General features: G+C 42.8%; 1 protein-coding gene across 1 annotated transcript in view; it reads left to right on the forward strand.

Annotated features, from left to right (window-relative positions):
- CLTCL1 (clathrin heavy chain like 1) overlaps positions 1 to 21740 on the forward strand; it is a gene marked incomplete at its 5' end in the record, with an annotated part of 165335 nt that overhangs the window by 45642 nt on the left and 97953 nt on the right. The window contains 3 exon segments of the mRNA XM_049865479.1: positions 9023 to 9077; positions 9080 to 9199; positions 16652 to 16839. Of these exon segments, the coding sequence (XP_049721436.1) occupies positions 9023 to 9077; positions 9080 to 9199; positions 16652 to 16839 (363 nt within the window).

Raw genomic sequence — 21740 nt, forward strand, 5'->3', positions numbered from 1 at the left:
TGTCCTAGCCAGGGACCCCTCCAGCCCGGATTTTGGCGAACGGGGGCGGAGCGTGAACGTGGTGTTCAGCTCTATATTCTGTGGTGCTACACTCCTAGCTCTCAGATCCCTCCCCCACCCTCCCCAGGTGACCCCATTAACATCCGAATACCCGGAGCCAGAGACAGAATTCAGATAGGGATCTGACTGCATTTTTTTTTAGCTGACTACTTGGAAAATCTAGTTTCCCAGTGATGGCTCGGAGACAGCAGTCCATATCAAACCACATAAAGAAACAGACCATGACAGCTTCTCCAACCCCCCAAACAAAAGAATCAAAATCTTTCCCAAATGAAGATACAATTCTGGAATTATCAGATACAGAATATAAAAAACTAATTTACAGAATGCTTAAAGATATCACAAATGAAATTAGGATAAATGCAGAAAAGCCAAGGAACACACTGATAAAACTGTTGAAGAACTCAAAAAGATTATTCAAGAACATAGTGGAAAAATTAACAAGTTGCAAGAATCCATAGAGAGACAGCATGTAGAAATCCAAAAGATTAACAATAAAATTACAGAATTTGACAACGCAATAGAAAGTCAGAGGAGCAGACTCGAGCAACTAGAATGTAGACTGGGACTTCTGGAGGACCAGGGAAACAACACCAACATAGCTGGAAAAAAATCAGATAAAAGAATTTAAAAAAATGAAGAAACCCTAAGAATCATGTGGGACTCTATCAAGAAGGACAACTTACGAGTAATTGGAGTCCCAGAACAGGGAGGGGGGACAGAAAACACAGAGAAAATAGTTGAAGAACTCCTGACACAAAACTTCCCTGACATCATGAAAGAAGAAAGGATATCTATCCAAGATGCTCATCGAACCCCATTTAAGATTGATCCAAAAAGAAAAACACCAAGACATATCATCATCAAACTTGCCAAAACCAAAGACAAACAGAAAATTTTAAAAGCAGCCAGGGAGAAAAGAAAGGTTTCCTTCAAGGGAGAATCAATAAGAATAAGTTCAGACTACTCAGCAGAAACCATGCAGGCAAGAAGGGAATGGGACGACGTATACAGAGCACTGAACGAGAAAAACTGCCAACCAAGGATCATATATCCAGCAAAACTCTCTCTGAAATATGAAGGAGAAATTAAGATATTTACAGATAAACACAAGTTTAGAGAATTTGCAAAAACTAAACCAAGACTGCAAGAAATGCTAAAGGAGATTGTTTGGCCTGATGACCATTAATATCAGGTTCCAGCACAATACAAGGTCACAAAACAGAACGTCCTGATATCAACGCAACTCAAACAGGGAAAGCACAAAAACAAACAAATTAAGACTAATTCTAAAAAATAAATAAATAAACAAAATAATACACACAACAGGAAATCATGGAAATCAATAGATAAACGATCAAAATAATCAAAAAGAGGGACTAAATGTAGGAGGCATTGAACTGCCAGATGGAGAGTGATACAAGGCGAAATAGAAGGATACAAGTTAGGTTTTTACTTAGAAAAATAGGGGTAAATAAAAAGGTAACCACAAAAAGGAATATCAATTCCATAACTCAAGAAAAAAGCCAAGAAAAACGTAACGACTCAATAAACACAAAGTTAAACATTATGAAAATGAGGATCTCACAAGCTACTAAGAAAAACGTCTCAGCACAAAAAAGCATGTGGAAAAATGAAATGGCCAACAACACACATGAAAAGGCATCAAAATGACAGCACTAAAAACTTACTTATCTATAATTACGCTGAATGTAAATGGACTAAATGCACCAATAAAGAGACAGAGAGTCACGGACTGGATAAAAAAACACGATCCATCTATATGCTGCCTACAAGAGACACACCTTAGACTTAGAGACACAAACAAACTAAAACTCAAAGGATGGAAAAAAATATATCAAGCAAACAATAAGCAAAAAAGAAGAGGAGTAGCAATATTAATTTCTGACAAAATAGACTTTAGACTTAAATCCGCCACAAAGGATAAAGAAGGACACTATATAATGATAAAAGGGACAATTGATCAGGAAGACATAACCATATTAAATATTTACGCACCTAATGACAGGGCTGCAAGATACATAAATCAAATTTTAACAGAATTGAAAAGTGAGATAGACACCTCCACATATATAGTAGGAGACTTCAACACACCACTTTCGGAGAAGGACAGGACATCCAGTAAGAAGCTCAATAGAGACACGGAAGACCTACTTACAACAATCAACCAACTTGACCTCATTGACTTATACAGAACTCTCCACCCAACTGCTGCAAAATATACTTTTTTTTCTAGCGCACATGGAACATTCTCTAGAATAGACCACATATTAGGGCATAAAACAAATCTTTGCAGAATCCAAAACATCGAAATATTACAAAGCATCTTCTCAGACCACAAGGCAATGAAGCTAGAAATCAATAACAGAAAAACTAGGGAAAAGAAATCAAATACTTGGAAAATGAACAATACCCTCCTGAAAAAAGACTGGGTTATAGAAGACATCAAGGAGGGAATAAGGAAATTCTTAGAAAGCAACGAGAATGAAAATACTTCCTATCAAAACCTCTGGGACACAGCAAAAGCAGTGCTCAGAGGCCAATTTATATCGATAAATGCACACATACAAAAAGAAGAAAGAGCCAAAATCAGAGAACTGTCCCGACAACTTGAGCAAATAGAAAGTGAGCAACAAAAGAATCCATCAGGCACCCGAAGAAAACAAATAATAAAAATTAGAGCTGAACTAAATGAATTAGAGAACAGAAAAACAATTGAAAGAATTAACAAAGCCAAAAGCTGGTTCTTTGAAAAAATTAACAAAATTGATAAACCATTGGCTAGACTGACTAAAGAAAAACAGGAAAGGAAACAAATAACCCGAATAAGAAACGAGAAGGACCACATCACAACAGAACCAAATGAAATCAAAAGAATCATATCAGATTACTACATAAAATTGTACTCTAACAAATTTGAAAACCTAGAAGAAATGGATAAATTCTTGGAACAACACTACTTACCTAAACTAACACATTCAGAAGTAGAACAACTAAATAGACCCATAACAAAAAAAGAGATTGAAACGGTAATCAAAAAACTTCCAACAAAAAAAAGTCCTGGCCCAGATGGCTTCACTGCAGAGTTCTACCAAACCTTCAGAGAAGACTTAACACCATTACTATTGAAGGTATTTCAAAGTATAGAAAAAGACGGAATACTACCCAACTCATTCTATGAAGCTACCATCTCCCTGATACCAAAACCAGGTAAAGACATTACAAAAAAAGAAAATTTTAGACCTATATCCCTCATGAACATAGATGCAAAAATCCTTAATAAAATTCTAGCCAATAGAATCCAACAACACATCAAAAAAATAATTCACCCTGATCAAGTGGGATTTATACCAGGTATGCAAGGCTGGTTTAATATCAGAAAAACCATTAATGTAATCCATCACATAAATAAAACAAAAGACAAAAACCACATGATCTTATCAATTGATGCAGAAAAGGCATTTGACAAAGTCCAACACCCATTTATGATAAAAACTCTCACCAAAATAGGAATTGAAGGAAAATTCCTCAACATAATAAAGGGCATATATGCAAAGCCAACGGCCAATATCACTCTAAATGGAGAGAACCTGAAAGCATTTCCCTTGAGAACGGGAACCAGACAAGGATGCCCTTTATCACCGCTCTTATTCAACATCGTACTTGAAGTCCTAGCCAGGGCAATTAGGCTAGACAAAGAAATAAAGGGTATCCAGATTGGTAAGGAGGAAGTAAAGCTATCACTATTTGCAGATGACATGATCGTATACATGGAAAACCCGAAGAAATCCTCCAGAAAACTACTGAAACTAATAGAAGAGTTTGGAAGAGTCTCAGGATATAAAATAAACATACAAAAATCACTTGGATTCCTCTACATCAACAAAAAGAACACCGAAGAGGAAATAACCAAATCAATACCATTCACAGTAGCCCCCAAGAAGATAAAATACTTAGGAATAAATCTTACCAAGGATGTAAAAGACCTATACAAAGAAAACTATAAAACTCTGCTACAAGAAATTCAAAAGGACACACTTAAATGGAAAAACATACCCTGCTCATGGATAGGAAGACTCAACATAGTAAAAATGTCTATTCTACCAAAAGCCATTTATACATACAACGCACTTCCAATCCAAATACCAATGTCATACTTTAAGGGAATAGAGAAACAAATCACTAATTTCATATGGAAAGGAAAGAACCCCCGGATAAGCAAAACATTACTGAAAAAGAAGAAGAAAGTGGGAGGCCTTACCCTACCTGATTTCAGAACCTATTATATAGCTACAGTAGTCAAAACAGCCTGGTACTGGTACAACAACAGGCACATAGACCAATGGAACAGAATTGAGAATCCAGATATAAATCCATCCACGTATGAGCAGCTGATATTTGACAAAGGACCAGTGTCAGTCAATTGGGGAAATAATAGTCTTTTTAACAAATGGTGCTGGCATACCTGGATATCCATTTGCAAAAGAATGAAACAGGACCCATACCTCACACCATGCACAAAAACTAACTCCAAGTGGATCAAAGACCTAAACATAAAGACTAAAACGATAAAAATCTTGGAAGAAAAAATAGGATCTACCCTAGGAGCCCTAATACAGGGCATAAACAGAATACAAAACATTACCAAAAATGATGAAGAGAAACCCGATAACTGGGAGCTCCTAAAAATCAAACACCTATGCTCATCTAAAGACTTCACCAAAAGAGTAAAAAGACCACCTACAGACTGGGAAAGAATATTCAGCTATGACATCTCAGACCAGCGCCTGATCTCTAAAATCTACATGATTCTGTCAAAACTCACCCACAAAAAGACAAACAACCCAATCAAGAAGTGGGCAAAGGATATGAACACACATTTCACTAAGGAAGATATTCAGGCAGCCAACAGATACATGAGAAAATGCTCTCGATCATTAGTCATTAGAGAAATGCAAATTAAAACTACGATGAGATTCCATCTGACACCAACTAGACTGGCATTAATTCAAAAATCACAAAATAATAAATGTTGGAGAGGCTGCGGAGAGACTGGAACTCTCATACACTGCTGGTGGGATTGTAAAATGGTACAACCACTTTGGAAATCCATCTGGCATTATCTTAAACAGTTAGAAATAGAACTACCATACAACCCAGAAATCCCACTCCTCGGAATATACCCTAAAAATACAAGACCCTTCACACAAACAGATATATGCACACCCATGTTTATTGCAGCTCTGTTTACAATAGCAAAAAGCTGGAAGCAACCAAGATGTCCATCAACGGACGAATGGGTAAATAAATTGTGGTATATTCACACAATGGAATACTACGCATCGATAAAGAACAGTGACGAATCTCTGAAACATTTCATAACATGGAGGAATCTGGAAGGCATTATGCTGAGCGAAATGAGTCAGTTGCAAAAGGACAAATATTGTATAAGACCACTATTATAAGATCTTGAGAAATAGAAAAAACGGAAAAGAACACATACATTTGTGGTTACAAAGGGGGGAGGGAGGGAGGGAGGGAGGGAGGGAGGGAGGGAGGGAGGGAGGGAGAGGGCTTTTTATTGATCAAGCTGTAGATGGGAACTGCTTTGGGTGAAGGGAAAGACAACACTCAAAACAAGGAAGGTCAGCCTAATTGGACAGGATTAAAAGTAAAGAGGTTTCCGAGATAAAATGAAAGCTTCAAAGGATAGCGAAGCAGGGGCTGGGGTCTGGGGAACTTGGTTTGAGAGGACTTCTAAATCAATGGGCAAAACAATTCTATTATGAAAACACTCTGCATCCCTCTTTGAACTGTGGCACCTGGGGTCCTAAATGCCAACAAGCAGCCATCTAAAATACATTAATTGGTCTCAACCCACCGGGAGCAAAGACAAAGGAAGAACACCAAGGTCACACGACAACTAAGAACCCAAGAGACAGAAAGGGCCACTTGAACCAGAGACCTACAATATCCTGAGACCAGAAGAACAAGTTGGTGCCCGGCCACAATCGATGTCTGCCCTGTCAGGGAACACAACAGACAACTCCTGAGGGAGCGGAAGACCAATGGGATGCAGACCCCAAATTCTCATTAAAAGACCACACCTAATGGTATGATTGCGACGAGAGGAATCCCAGAGACAATGCTCCCCAGAACTTCTGATGGCACAGGACAGGAACCATCCCCGAAGACAAATCATCAGGCATGAAAAGGACTGGTCAGTGGGGGGGAGAGAGATACTGATGAAGAGTGAGCTAATTAAATCAGGTGGACACGGGAGAGTGTGTTGGCAACTCTTGACTGGAGGGGGGATGGGAAGATAGAGAAAGAGGGAAGAAGGTAAAATTGGCACGAAACGAGAGACTGTAAGGGCTGACTCAATAGGGGGAGAGCAAGTGGGAGAAGGGAGTAAGATGTATGTAAACCTACATGTGACAGACTGATTGGAATGGTAAATGTTCACTTGAAGCTTAATAAAAATTTAAAAAAAAAAAAAAAAAAAGTACAGCCTCTATGGAAAACAGTTTGGCTGTTTTTCAAAAAGTTAAATGTAGACTTACTATATGACCTGGCAACTGCACTCCTAGGTATATACCCAAAAGAATTGAGGGCAGGGATTCAAACAGATACTTGTACACCAATTTTCATAGCAACACTATTCCCGATAACTAAAAGGTAGAAATTACCCAAATGTTTATCAAAGGTAAACAAATTGTGGTATATGCAGACAATGGAATATTACGCAGTCATAAAAGACAATGAGGTACTGAAACATGCTACAATGTGGATAAACCTCAAAAACATTATGCTAAGTGAAAGAAAGAAGCCAGACACAAAAGATCACATATTATGAGATTCCATGTATATGAAATATCTACAAAAAGCAAATCCATAGAAACAGAAAGCATATTGGTGATTGCCACTTGCTGGAGGGAGGTGGAATGGAGATGACTACTTAATGGGTATGGGGTTTTCTTTTGTGGGGATGAAATGTTTTTGAACTAAGAGGGGTGATGGTTGTACAACATTAAGAATGTACCAAATGCCACTGAATTGTATGCTTTAAAATGAAAATTTTTATGTTATGTTTATTTTACCTGAGTTTTGAAAGAGGAAAAAAACATGAGGGAGGGGTGGATTTTGGCCCATGAGCAATAGTTTGCCAACCCCTGTTGAACCCTTTGCAAATGCTGCCCTGTTTGGTTAAGAGGTATGGCTGCTAACCAAAAGGTCAGCAGTTCAAATCCACCAGGCGTTCTTTGGAAACTCTATGAGGCAGTTCTATCTACTCTGTCCTATAGGATCGCTATGAGTCGAAATTGACTCGACGGCAACAGGTTTTTTTTGGTACCCCCCGTTTGAGACAACTTCTTTTCCTCTTTCCCTGGTTAGCTTTGACTCCAGATTAAATGTCACTTATTTTGGGCAGCCTTCCCTGATGCACCAGTCTGGTGAGGTAACAGGACATCTAGTTCTTCCCTGTGCCATAGTCGTCATCACCCTGTATTGCACTTGGGCTTACTTGCCAGAAGCCCTTGCCATCTCTCCTTAAGGAAGGGGTCTGTGTCTTATTCATCTTATTTATCCTTATCTTCTAGCACAGTGCCTGGCACAAGAAGGCATTTTCATGTTGAATCTTTGCCAGCTGCAGTCCTCAACATGTTTTTACCCAAAGCACATTTAACACTCAGCTGCTCCATTAATGGACTTGACCTGGGAGGAGCCTAGGACTAAGAAGAAGTCATTGCGCCAAGGCCACACAGGTAGCCTTTGGATCCTTGAGCACACGCCAGCATAAGAGCCCCGGTCTCCAGTCTTGCTCTCAGGTGTTCTCTCTGCTCTGCCTCTGTCTTGGCTTCAGTTTTTCTTCTCTAGCATGGGGATGCAAATGAAATGTCACCATGTTGCTGAAAATCTTCTCGTAGTCTCCTGTGAGAGCGAGTTTTGTACTGTCCTTTTTATTCTCATTTTTAAATTTTCATGTTCATTCTTCTGATAGAGTAAACTTAATTTATTTACTGGTCAGTCCCCTATTTCTCCCTACCTGCAGCCCTTGGCAACCACTAATCTACTTTCTGTCTCACTATAGACTTGTGTATTCTGGGTATTTCCTATGTGGAGTCATACAAGATGTGGTCCTTTATGGCTAGCTTCTTTCACTCACATAATGTGTTCAAGGTTCATCTGTGTTGTAACACATATTGGTTCTTTTGTGTAGTAACTTTTACATAAGTCCATGTAAAAGAAAAGTACGGTAGAAAAGATTTTTTTTTTTAAGGAAAAGGTCAAAGTTCTTGTTTTCCCCCTTTCAGAATGTAAAAGATAACTTTTCAGGGTAGGAGAGCAACAAACTGAGGATTGTAATTTTATCCACAGACTACGTGAGGCAGAGATGATAGGTTCTTGAATGGTAGGAGTTTGACTGTGATGCTTTCATGTTCCATTGACTTAGCTTTTTGAGCATTTGACATTGGTTATAAATGAACTGAAATTCTTTGCTTAAAAAATGTAAGTTCTATATTTGTCAAAGGATATCAGCCCTCTTGGTTTTTATTAAATATAGTTTGTACTATAAATAAATTTCAGAAAACAAAAAATTTTTCAAATTTAGCCCATAATCTCATCCCCCTGGTTTAACTACATTTTGAAGTTTTTCGTCCCAAGAGTTTCTATGAAAATACACACATGCACACATTATTACTAACAAATCAAATCTCTCATTATTTCATAGTCTTACTTGTTTCCTTAGTGTATAGCCATCTGTCCGTGTCAGTTTCAGAGATATGTCATGGTTCTTAATAGCTAACAGGCTTACTGTTTATTAGAGGGAATATATCAATGTATGAGACTTTCATTTGAGAAACATTTGTTTTAGGAATTGTTTGTTATTTATGTTCACATCTTGTCTTTCCTTTTCATTGCACAATATCTTTTTCAGCAAAAGCATGTGGTTGGGGTAATACAACTCTACTCAGTAGATAGGAAGGTTTCACAGCAATAGAAGGCCATGCTGCAGCATTTGTGGAATTTATGGCCGAGGGGAATATCAAGCCTTCCACCCTTTTCTGCTTTGCTGTATGCAATCCTACAGAAAGCAAAAGAAAGAGTGAACAAGGTAAGTCCTATTCCATTGTTTCTCCCTCAGAAAAGTGACCTGAGTTTATACAAGTGTAATTGATAGTCACTTAGCGGACATTTAGTAGCCACTGTATAATTGGAGGAAACCCTGGTGGCATAGTGGTTAAGTACTACAGCTGCCAACCAAGAGGTCGGCAGTTAGAATCTGCCAGGCGCTCCTTGGAAACTCTGTGGGGCAGCTCTACTCTGTCCTATAGGGTCGCTATGAGTCGGAATCAACTCGACGGCAGTGGGTTTGGTTTGGTTTGGGGTATAATTGGGGGAGGAGCCCTGGTAGCACAGTGGTTAAGCACTCAGCTGCTAACTGAAAAGTCAACCATGGGTTTGAAGCCACCAGCCATTGCATGGGAGAAAGATGTAGCAGTCAGCTTCCTTAAAGATTATATCCTTGGAAACCCTGTGGGATAGTTCTGCTCTGTCCTAAAGGGTCACTATGAGTCGGAATCAACTCAACAGCATACAACAACAACATATAAGCGGAAGAGTCCCTGGGTGGTGCAAACAGTTAAGCAGTAGACTACTAGCCAAAAGGTTGGCATTTTGAACCCACCCAGAGTCTCCTTGGAAGACAAGCCTGGTAATATGCTTCTGAGGGGTCACAACCTTGAAAGCCCTATGGAGCAATTCTACTGTACACACGTGGGATTGCAATGAGTCAGAATTGACTCAATGGCAACTAACAACAACATATAATTGGGAATGGAGAGCAGCTTGCAGGTGCACTATGTAAATGAAGGCTCTTGGCTGTGTTCCTAACTGTTCACCTAATGTGCATGTTAGTGATTTGACAGGAAAACTTTGCATAAACTTAGGAAGCCGAAGTCTGCTATTTTTCAGTTGGTCCCTTTCCCTTAAAAGAGCCATGGTGGTGCAGTAGTTAAGAGCTCAGCTGCTAACCAAAAGGTCAGAAGCTCGAATCCACCAGCTGCTCCTTGGAAACCATGTGGGGCAGATCTGTTCTGTCCTATAGGGTCTCTATGAGTCGGAATTGATTCGATGGCAATGGGTTTGGTTTTTTGGGGTTTCCCCTAAAAAAACACTTGGATAGACTATACTGAGCATGGGCTCCATACTGGGGACGTAAAGGTGAGGGATAGCTCCTGCCCTGGCACATGAGCCTTACTGGGGAGATGGTTGTGAAATAACCATTGCAGTGCCATTCTTACCATAAGGTGGTGTGGGCTGTACATCACTGATGGAGTGGTTCTGCTCAGGTGATGGGGCTGGGCTCCCAGGGATGCTAACAGAGAGAAGAGGCTATGCCCGAGAGCGAGTTGGGTTTTGTCAGGCTTGAGGGCATGGCCAGCACTTGTTCAGTAGGGCTGCCGTGGACGGGGCTATGTGTGGAGGTGGAAGAGCTCAGGATGTCAAAGGAGTCCTGGGCTTCTACCAGGAATGTGTCAGTCACTTGGAGAACTCCTTCAAAAAGGAGGCCTGATCCCAGGACAGTCTTGTCAAAAACATTTTCTGAAATCATTATTTTGGGTTGTTCATTGGCTCTGAAGTACTTCCTGAAGAGGAGTTCTAAATCAATATGTGGATTCCCAAACTTCTTCATTTTAAATATGCTTTCTTGGGTACTTATCAGTCTTATTGTATCACATGCTTTATGCCCTCCTCAGTTGAGAGTAAAGTATGTGATACTGTAAGACTATGCCCTCCTCAGTTGAAAATGGAAACCCTGGTGGCGTACTGGCTAAGTGCTATGGCTGCTCACCAAAAGGTTGGCAGTTCAAATCCGTCAGGCGCTCCTTGGAAACTCTATGGGGCAGTTCTACTCTGTTCTGTAGGCTTGTTGTAAGTCAGAATCAATGCAACAGGTTTGGTTTTTTTTAGTTTTTTGGTTGAGAATCAAGGTAAAAATAGGAGTCAAGTGGAATATCAGTTTCATTGCTAATAAAGATGATGGAAGAAACTGACTTTAGTTAAGTAGCAAAAGAGTTTACCACCATATCCCCTCAGAATTGGTTACCACCTCTTCAGCATCAGAGTGGGGCTGCAAAGGGCTTCCATTTCAGGGGCAGAGCCTGCCCCAGTGAGCTCATGGTGGAGAAGAGAGCAAACGAAAAGGAGTTCCTTACAGGCCTGAGGCCCTGAAAGAGCAGGGGCTGATGAGCGGGCAGGCTCAGGTTACTCTTCACGGCCCCTCAGAGGTAAGGAAGCGGGGGCAGAGATTTCCCAGGAGCTGTCTTCCCAGTGCAGGTCCTTCCATACTCCGAGAGACTGTGGGCCTGGGAAATGGGGCTTCCCCCAACAGCAACTTCCCCAAGTGCTGCCTCATAATGATTTGTGGGTGGATCTCACATCCTCTACAAAATGAAGGGTGTGGAGTTGCTTCAGTGTTTTTTTTAGCCTGTGTTCAGTTCACACACCTTCCAAGTTCAGTTCAGCTGTACTTGTGAGAATGGCTCCAACCAAAAAAAAAAACCAAACCTAGTACCATCGAGTCCATTCCAACTCATAGCGACCCTATAGGACAGAGTAGAACTGCCCCATAGAGTTCCCAAAGAGCAACTGGTAGATTCGAACTGCCGACCCTTTGGTTAGCAGCCGTAGCCCTTAACCACTACGCCACTATGGTTTCCAAGAATGGCTCTGTGACCTCTATTTATGGATGAGAGTTTGGCCTGGACACCCGTTTCTTTCTTTCTTTTTTTTTTTTAATTAATTTTTATTGTGCTTTAAGTGAAAGTTTACAAATCAGGTCAGTCTCTCATACAAAAATTTACATACACCTTGCCATATGCTCCTAATTGCTCTCCCTCCAATGAGAGCACAGTTCCTCCCTCCACTCTCTCTCCTCATGTCCATTCGGGTAGCTTCTGGCCCCTTCTGCCCTCTCATCCCCTGCACACAGGAGTTGCCAACATAGCCTCGTGTCTACTTGATCCAAGAAGCTCATTCTTCACCAGTGTCATTTTCCATTCCCTATTCCTTTTTTATTCCAGTCCAATCCCTGTTTGAAGAGTTGGCTTTGGGAATGGTTCCTGTCCTGGGCTAATAGAAGGTCTGGGGACCATGGCCTCCGGGGTCCCCCAGTCCCAGTCTGACCATCAAGTCTGGTCTTTTTTTGAGAATTTGGGGTCTGCATCCCACTGCTCTCATGCTCTCTCAGGGTTTCTCTGTTGAGTTCCCTGTTAGGGCGGTCATCGGTTGTGGCCGGGCACCATCTAATTCTTCTGTACCAGTTTCTTTTTACTAACTTTCTTACAGGTAGGTTCCACTTGTCCAAAAATATTCCCCCACTCCATTAAAAAAAAAAAAAAGGCTTCCTTTCCCAGTGACCCCATTCTGTTGATAGTATCACCATTCTCCTGAACCTCCAAGCAAGAAACCATGGCTCTAACTCCATTATATGCTTGTGCTTGCTGTCTAGCCATTAGTAAGTCTCATGCCTGTTAAGACTTATTGTGGTAGACGAAGCCCTCCTCATCCCATATTTGTGTTAGAAAATAGCCATTTATTAGATCCTCAGACCCTTTCCTACTAGTAGTCCCAGCCATAGAATGTTCCTAATTTATCAATTCTCTTAAAGTGCCTGTGTGCAAGAATTTTCAGTCTCCCATATTTTAATTTACAGTAGCTCCTGTATGAGTCGGCATTGACTTGATGGCAACAGGATGGACAGGACGAGCTCCTGAATGCTTGCAGCATCAGGCCATCCCCATGGAGTCCATCTTTCAGTGTAAGCCTCTTCTTGGCCTCTTTAGTATTTCCCCCCTTCTCTCTGCCTAGCCAAATGCAGATTATCCCCCGTGGATATACTTGGCCATTTCCTCTTGTTAAGCCTACCCTCCAACCCTTTGTGTTTCATGTCTCCAGTTGACCTCTGCTAGTGATTTTTTCCCAGACTTGTTGCTTTAGCTGTGGTTCCTTTTCTTTAGATGAAAGTTACAGGGAAGGCACATAGGTAAAATGGGAATTTGAAGCTGTCCTGATAAAAGCAGGAATGGGTCTCCCCTAGTCCACTCTCATTCCTACAGTGGCTATGGTAAGCACGCCAAAGATTCTTAGGTCCCACAATACCACCTTTGAAAAACTCGGGCCTGTGCCATAATCAGACTATCTCGTGAGTTTGTCATACAGTTTTGAGATCTTGTCTGGTAAACTGATTTGTTAGCCTGGACTGTGAGCGGATCAGAGTAGCTAAGCTAGAAAGAGACTTCAGGTCCTAGTTGGAGCCTTTTGTTTCATAGTCGTTGGCATTGAGGCCAACATCCTGGAGCTGGACCTTAGGTTTCCTGACATTGGTTCTCGCTGTTGTACTTGTAGGTGGAAAGCAAGTTAACAAATAATCACAAGTACCACAAGAATGGGGTTGTCTCACTTGGGTATGATTAGCTTGTAGATTTTAGCATTATCCATAAAGAACTCTGAGGCTGTACTTGAGACTGTGCGGTTAGCAATATCTACCACCAAGAATATTTCGACTTTGGATTGACCTAAAATCTCTTTTCCAGTTGCACATCATTGAAGTGGGATAGCCTGCAGTAAGAAACCAACCTTTGTCAAGAAAGCTGAGTGTGTTTTTCCCTCCAGAGGCACAGATTGATTTCCCAGTGGCAAAGCAGGTATGAATATGCTACTCTGTATAGGGTTTTGATTGAATCATGAATCTCTAGTAGAAGTGGGCTGCAGAGGCATCTTGTAGTTGGTGGTTCTTTGCACCTTCAAGGTGTGGAATTACCTTTCAGAAAGCAATTTGGCCTTTGTTCTTAGTTCTTTTGAGCTGGACTACACTTGAGACTAATAAGTCAGGGCTGACCAGACCAAGAGGGATCAACTGGGAGCCTGATGTTAATTAAGCCTTGGAAGGCAAGATGTAATCTGTCATGGGCACATGAGAGGCCAATAAGAGCCCTGAATTCTAAGGCTGATAGGAGCTTCCTTGTTGGTGACCATGCACAGGAGAGGGTAACGTGTCCTTCTTTGGGACATGGAAGTTCCATGCTGGGAACCCTCCCAGACCTCACCTGTAGGGTAATGCTATTCAGCTATATGGATCCCCTCGCTAATGGAATCAGCTATGCTCTTCCCCGAAGCATGCTGGGGATGAATTCAGGATGGACTTTGGCTAGGGTACAAGGCCAGGAGTGTCATGACTGGGCCAGGGGCCAAGGCCAGGGAATGACTTAGCAACAAGAAGAAAAACATCTGGCCCTGGACGTGAAGTTTCTGGGAACACTGACTACCCAAGGACATGGGAGAAAAACAATGAGCCTTGGTCCCAACTGGAATGGTATATAAGCTTGGGTCCCTTGCCTAGGTGGTTGCGGAAAATACTCCAGCCGGCCTCCACTGGAGAGCAGCTGCTTGCCCGTGTCAGTAAGTTTCCCTGAATAAACTCCTGAATCTGGAAGGGGCTACATGTCAGTTCTTTGGATTATCTGCCAGGACACACAGCGAGGGTCTTTTCTTGCTGGGGCTGTCCCCTGACAAGTGGCGTAGTCAGTAGGGTTCTGGGGAGCACACCAGACCTTCCCAGATGGGTGAGGCAAAGTGGGCTCCACTGGGGGAAATCCCAGGGTGGCCCGGGGACCACTAGCCCAGGCTGTTGATGCCTGGGGACCTGTGCGTGAGTACAGGAATGCCTGGAAAATGCCACCAGGATTGTTGCAGTTACTAGAGTCTTTGCATGTTGAGAAAGAAAAGAAGGATGTTCGTGTTTTGGTTTCAGGAGTTGCATGGCCGCTGTTATGGGGATGGCGATATTCATGGGAAGCCCCAAAGCAAAAGCCAGATTGCTGTGCTGAGGCGGCTTGTGTGGGGTGGCCTCTACTGGCAGCATTGAGAGGGGCTTCTGATTCTGATTCGGAGCCAGCCGCGAGGGCCCCACTTCAGCAGCTGGAAGCAGAGCTGCAACTGGAGGATTTGCGCACAGCATATTCCTCCTCCACTGAAACATTAGTGCCCTGTTAACGGAAGCAAGAGGCATCTTCGGGGGAAATTCCAGAGTGCCCAGTGACCTCTGTGTGGGGAGATCTGGCCCATATGCTTTTCTGTGGGAGAAATACTGGGGTGGCCAGTGAAGCCCGGCTAGCTCAGTCAGCAGAGCATGGGACCGGAGCTAGCTGGAGGGGATAAACAGGTCCCTGATGCTGAGAACACCCTGTAACACCCAGTGCAAAAAAAAAAAAAAGTGCAAAGCAGGAGTTAAAACAGCAGGGAAAAAAGAGAAAAAAAGGAGTAAAAATCCCTTCAAGATAGTTCGTGTTGAGCGACCTTGAAGAGACCTCAGAATTCTCTGATAGCTGCTCTCCCCGCCCCCCCCCCCGCCGCCCCCCACCAAAGATAACTGAACAGCAGTCTAGCTGCAGCTACAATGGTAAGGCGAAAGCTAAAAAAGGGGGGCCCACCCCCAGGTTACCAGGCAACTGGGCTGGACCCATGTTTGCACTTGGTGTGGTAGAGGCGTGGGCCCACAAATGAGCGAGGGCCCTGCCAACTTTTCCCAGATCTTCTTTCAGAAATAATTAAGATTGAAGATTAAGCCTAATTTCTCCGTCACCAGCGAGGAACAAATGCCTTGTGTTACAGTTAAAGTCCAGTGAGGTATACTTTGGGTCTGAGGTCACTATCATTGAGACACTTGCCCCAGCCTGACTATGGATAAGTCCCTTGGGGCCCCTACAAATCCTTATTATATGCACTGATGATATTGATGTATTAATGCACACCTTTATAAACTTTTGCCTCCAAGTCCAGATGGGAATTGCCGCAGTTAGGGCCGTTTTTAGAGGGGCACAAGGAAACTGTGACGTGGGCTATGGCTAATAGCCTGGCCATTCATTCTGGCCACTGACAACCCTGGTACTGATATATAAAGCAAGCCCCTATAGGGATGAGACATCTGGACCAAAAAAAAAAAAAATCAGTTCTGCTCCTGGTAAGTTTTTGTTACTTGTGTGACTAGTCATCAGAAAAGTCCCTACAGTGAGAGTGGAAAAGAGTCAACGAGCAGACCGGTCTTACCAGCTGACTGCAGACGCTGAAGCATTGTCTGCTCCAGAGTAAAGAGATGTGTAATCTATCAAACACGATGCCGCTGACCCTGTCTCCAGCTGGCTGCAATCCCTCCCACCCGCCTGGCGGCCAAGCTTCTGGGTGATACTGGGACTCTTATTACTACGTCTTTTCTTGTGTTGCTGGTTATACTGAGTATGTGGTCTCGTTTTGCAATGCTCCTCTGCATACCAAGTCCAAGGGCTGTCGCGGGAGAGGGGGCAGTAAGATTATAAGGACATCAGGAGGGTATGTGGGGGTGGACTGTAAGGTAATGCTATTCAGCTATATGCATCCCCTCCCTAATGGAATCAGCTTTCCTCTTCCCCGAAGCATGCTGGGGATGAATTCGGGATGGACTCGGGCTAGGATACAAAGTCAGGAGTGGCATGACTGGGCCAGCGGCCAAGGAAGAATAATGCCTTAGCAACAAGAAGGAAAACATCTGGGCCTGGATGTGAAGTCCCTGGGAACACTGACTGCCCAAGGACATGGGAGAAAAACAATGAGCCTTGGTCCCAACTGCAGTGGCATATAAGCTTGGGTCCCTTGCTAGGTGGTTGCGGAAAATACTCCAGCCGGCTGCCACTGGAGGACAGCTGCTTGCCCGTGTCAGTAAGTTTCCCTGAATAAACTCCTGAATCTGGAAGGGGCTACACGTCAGTTCTTTGGATTATCTGCCAGGGCACACAGTGAGGGTCTTCCCTTGCTGGGGCTGTCCCCTGACATGACCCTAAGAGTTTTTTCATTTGTATCCTTTTGGGTTATAATAAATTTGTAGCTGTACGTATGGTATACTCCATGAATTTTATGAGCCGTTCCAGTGAATTATTGAACCCACAGGGACAGTGAGAGCCAGCAGGGGCTGGTGTCTGCCTGTTCAGCAGTCTGCAAGATGGTGTCCATCTAACTTGTGAGCTCTGACCCAGCTCTGGGTGGCTAGGGTTGGAGAGACATTGTGCCATTTGGGAGGCTGGTGACGAGGGTGGAAAAGTAGGAAGGTGAGGACTAGATTCGTCCCCACATTTTGGGGATTGGATTCATGAAGATTCTTACCACACATTTAGTGACAAAGGTGGGAGTTACCCGCTTTTCCCTTTGCTTAATGCAACTGGCGAGCCAGGTGGAATGGATGGGATTCGCTGGAACAGCCGCTGGGGATTTTGGAAGAGAAAGGATGATCGAGTGGGAGATGAGAAACCTTTGCAAAGTAACAAGGAAAAAGTGCAGTATACAATTCTTTGGTTATTGTTGTCTGTAATGGCGACAATGAAAGTAAAACCCATTGCTTTTGAGTCTATTTCAACTCTTAGTGACGGTATAGGACAGAGTTGAACTGCCCTATAGGGTTTCCAAGGAGTGGTGGTAGATTCAAACTGCTGACCTTTTGGTAACTGTTAACCACTGCGCTACCAGGGCTTCACAGTGAAAGTAGAGATGAGCTAAGTTTATGTTCTGGCCTGTCCAGACTGGAGTCTGTAGCTGTGTTTAGATTCTGGTGTGGAGCCTGGGGCCTTAGAGCTGTTTCCAAAGGGAAAAGAGCCATGCTGTAGCCTGATTCCCAAGAGAACAGGAAGGTGGGAAAAGTACCCCCTGGAGTCTTTTGAGGCAAAGGCCTGGCAGGCTAATCAGGATGATTGATGATTGACAAGGGGTCAGGATCTTCTGCTGTGACCCCCCAGCCAGGAATCTGGGGCCATATACCTATGAATAAATAAAATGCTCAGGGTGGAAAAGAGAAGTGTGGATGAAAATGGAATGTTTCAACAGGCTTTATGTGAAGTGGTTGTGTTTGAGTGTATTACCAGAATGGATATTTTGTCTGATTTGGGAATGTTCAACTGCCTAGTATTATCTGCCGTTATAGGCCAGCTTTGATTGGATATGCTAAATGAAATTAGGAAGTGTGCCCAAGTTCACACAGGTTATTATAATAATCCTTGTGGGCGTAGTTTGGGGCTTATGCCGAAAGCTTGTGAGTGCCACCCAGCTGGGATTTTGAACCAGGAGATACATATTTGAGAGAAAATTACCAGCAGATGGAAAGACACTGACTAAAGATAAAAACAAATCAGCTCAGTGGGCTGTAATGCATGCTGTTTGCCCCACGTTTGAGTTTTTGTGGACTCGGGCAACGGCCAACACCTAGGCAGTAGGGCCAGGTAAAAGGGCGATGAAAACCTGGCCTATTGAAGAGATGCCAACATTGAAATTTGAGGGGTGCATTTAAGTAGGACATGTCAGTGCCCATGAGAACACACTTCCTGAATTAGAAGGCAGTTGGAATCAGCAGGTGGACCTGTTGATACACTTCCCTTGAGATGGCTACCTGGGACCATGAAATGAATGGATATGGGGGTGTTACAGCAATGCAGAGATGAGCTAAATCTAGACATATCTGTCTTGCACACTCTGAGACTCAAAATGCCACTAAAGACTCTCTGTCTGCCAACAAGAAACACAGATGTTACAAACAACTATGGGGCAGATACCCTGGGGGGAAGGCCCCGCTCGTAGCTGGCAAGTGGATTACACTGAACTGATGATACCACTGGCCCTAGGTGCTACAAATGGGTCCTGACAGGGGTACATACTTACCCTGGAGTAGGCTTTGCATATCCAGTGGTAGATGCAAATGCTAAAAATATTACTCAGGGTTTGGAACAAAAGATACTGTACCAATTTGGGCCACCGAATTACGTGTCTTCAACCAAGGAACACACTTTACAGCCCATAGTGTTCAGCAGTGGACCAAGAATCATTAAATGGACATGCCACATTGCATACCACCCTCAGAATAATGGTCTGATAGAGAATTAGAATGGGCAGTTGAAAAACTTGTTATCTAAAGTGGGGAGAGGAAGGCATGAAGGGCTGGCATACATGCCTTCATGAGTGTGTGTTCACACTCAACATGAAGGGGACCAAAGGAGGCTTGCCACTGGACAGATTTCTACATTTGGGGGGCATCTGGGAAGGAGAAGTGAGGAAGAATGCTGGTGCAACTATACAGTTCTTCCCCACATCACCTCAAATTGCTTTTTTCCTGCCAGATGCTGTGTTCCCAGGACCAGGGTTGTTGGAAGCAGGGGTGATCCCTAAGCAAAAAACTGTAACCATACCCCAAAACCAGTATGCTGGAATTTCCAAAGGCCTAATAGGATCAATTGTACCTTCACCCCATCTGGCAGAATTGGAGTTGAGAGTGAATACTGCTGTATTGCCTAATGGCCAAGATAGCCCACTACTATAGTAATACCAGTCTAGCAAGAAGGAGGTGCTTGCTAAACTGGTATTACTGCCAGCAATCTGGCCTAGCATAGCGGCCAAACCTGACGTCCCTTCCCAAGATCAAAAACTTGCAGTGAAAAAAAAAAATGAAAAATGGAGGAAAGGAGAAATAATAGCTGAGGGTAAAGGAATGAATAAATGGATTATGCAGTGAGGGAAATCCAACATCATGTTAATAACCTCAAGAGAGGCTCAGAGCAAGAAAATATTTTTTCTTAGTTCAGTCATATCAGATGCCTAAAAAGGTAAAGTAGAGATGACGCCTACCTATGGACCAGACGGAAGCCTGCAGCACATTGGAGTGTCCTCCAGGGAGGAGTTTTTGCCCTATGAAATGAGGATGGACAGGACTAATTGTTAATGACTGATTTAGACTGAGGTGGTAATGCTGAATGTTGATGTACAGGGAAGGGGGAGGAATCCTCCAAATATTAAGCATGTGAAAGAACCTGTGACCAGAGGCCAGGGGGCAAATTGTGAGGTGATGGCACACCTAGCAATAGGCAATTTGGCCTTTGGCCTTGGTTACTGAGAGCTGCGCTACACTTGAGGCTAATGAGTGGAGGGTGGCCATACCAGAGGACAATGAGGCTTCCACGTGGTGAGGCCAATAAAGGCTTCGGAAAACTGAGGCTCAAAAGGTTCCTGGTAGCAAAGTTGCTAACGGAATGGAAACACAACAGCAATCTCTGACCTCATTAGCCAGGGTGGCATTATGTAACAGAATAGCTTTAGTTTTTTATTAACCCAAGAAGGTGGAGTCTGTGCTATAGCAAATAACCTCTTGTTGCATTTGGACAAATGGCACACAGCAGAAGTAGAACAAGGTATACATAGAATTAGACAGCAAGCTACTTGATTACACACTTTAATACCCTTACAAACACGAAGTTTATTTGAGTGGTTACCATCCGTAATAAGTACATGGTCTAGATACTGTTGGAAGGAGTAGTAATATTCATAGTCTGCATCTGATAGTATTAGGCATAATAAAACGTATCTTCTATTATACACTTATAAGGCAAAAGAAAGGCTTGGGCTAAAATTTTGATGTACATTGATTCTGCTCATTTCTGCAAAGTGATTGATGGAAATGTCACTCTTACTTAAGATCCTGGTGAGAAACCAGATGGTATCTGATGGAAAACCAATACTGTGAGCTTAAAGAGCCTCCATGGTGGCTGCCATCTAGGAGCCTAAGTCTGGGTTTTGATCATCGACCTGTTATCTCCACTCTCCATTCAAAAAGGAGTGACTTAGGAGTTAAAATTGGAACCATTATTCCCTGTCCTTGAGTATAAAGAATGTGACCCAGCTGGAATGACAAGGATTCACAAGGATACATCAACTGGGCCCTCAGGTATAAAAACAATAGCTGGGACAATCTTGGAAAATATCTTTTAGGAAACCTTTCACTTAACCAAATACTTAGAGCACAAAAGACCCACATATTTTCCACTCTTTATCTTTTTCTATTAGCATTTAGATAAATAGTAATATTTGTTGAACCAATGAAGACCCTTCTGACTGTTGTTACTGAAGCTTGTATGAATGATTATTTAAAAAGATAATTCAAAATGTAGAATCAGGTTGACTCAGCAGTTTTTAGCAATCTGTGAAAAGATGAAGCTTTTAAGGATTTTACCCATTTGTAATTGCTATATAAACTGATGATTCTGTAACATTCTTCGGACTCGGACAGACATAGCTCTGGCAGCATGCTTGTCCATTTCCCACTTCTGTCTCTTGGAACATATGCTGAATAAAATCTTTCTTCTTGCTTAAAAAAAAGGAAAAGCTTCCTGGAAGGCTAAGGGAGGGTAAGGTGCTACCTCTGAGACACAGCAGCTCCACGTGGGGAACCTTCCTCGCCTGTGCATCTCTTCCTTATGATGATCCCGATTTATACCCTTTTGCTATAATAAAACTGGCAGTTTTAAGTATAATACCTTCTGCAGGTTCTGTGAGTCCTTCTAGCAAATTAAGGAACCCAAAAACAGTGTCCTTTTAGCTTGTGGACTCTGACCAAGCTCCAGGTTGCTAGGGGCTGGGAGACAAAGTGCAGCCCGGCAGCTGTTGTCAGAAATGATGGAGAAGTAGGAAGATGGGAATATACTTGATCTCTGCCTTATGGGAATCAGCTTTATGCTGATTCTCAGTCACAAAGTTATTATCTCCATGCCTCAGGAGAGCCTGGCATGGGTAGTTGAGAACACAGAGGGTGT

The sequence above is a fragment of the Elephas maximus genome, chromosome 22 (genome assembly GCF_024166365.1).
Source record: "Elephas maximus indicus isolate mEleMax1 chromosome 22, mEleMax1 primary haplotype, whole genome shotgun sequence".
Lineage (NCBI taxonomy): Eukaryota > Metazoa > Chordata > Mammalia > Proboscidea > Elephantidae > Elephas > Elephas maximus.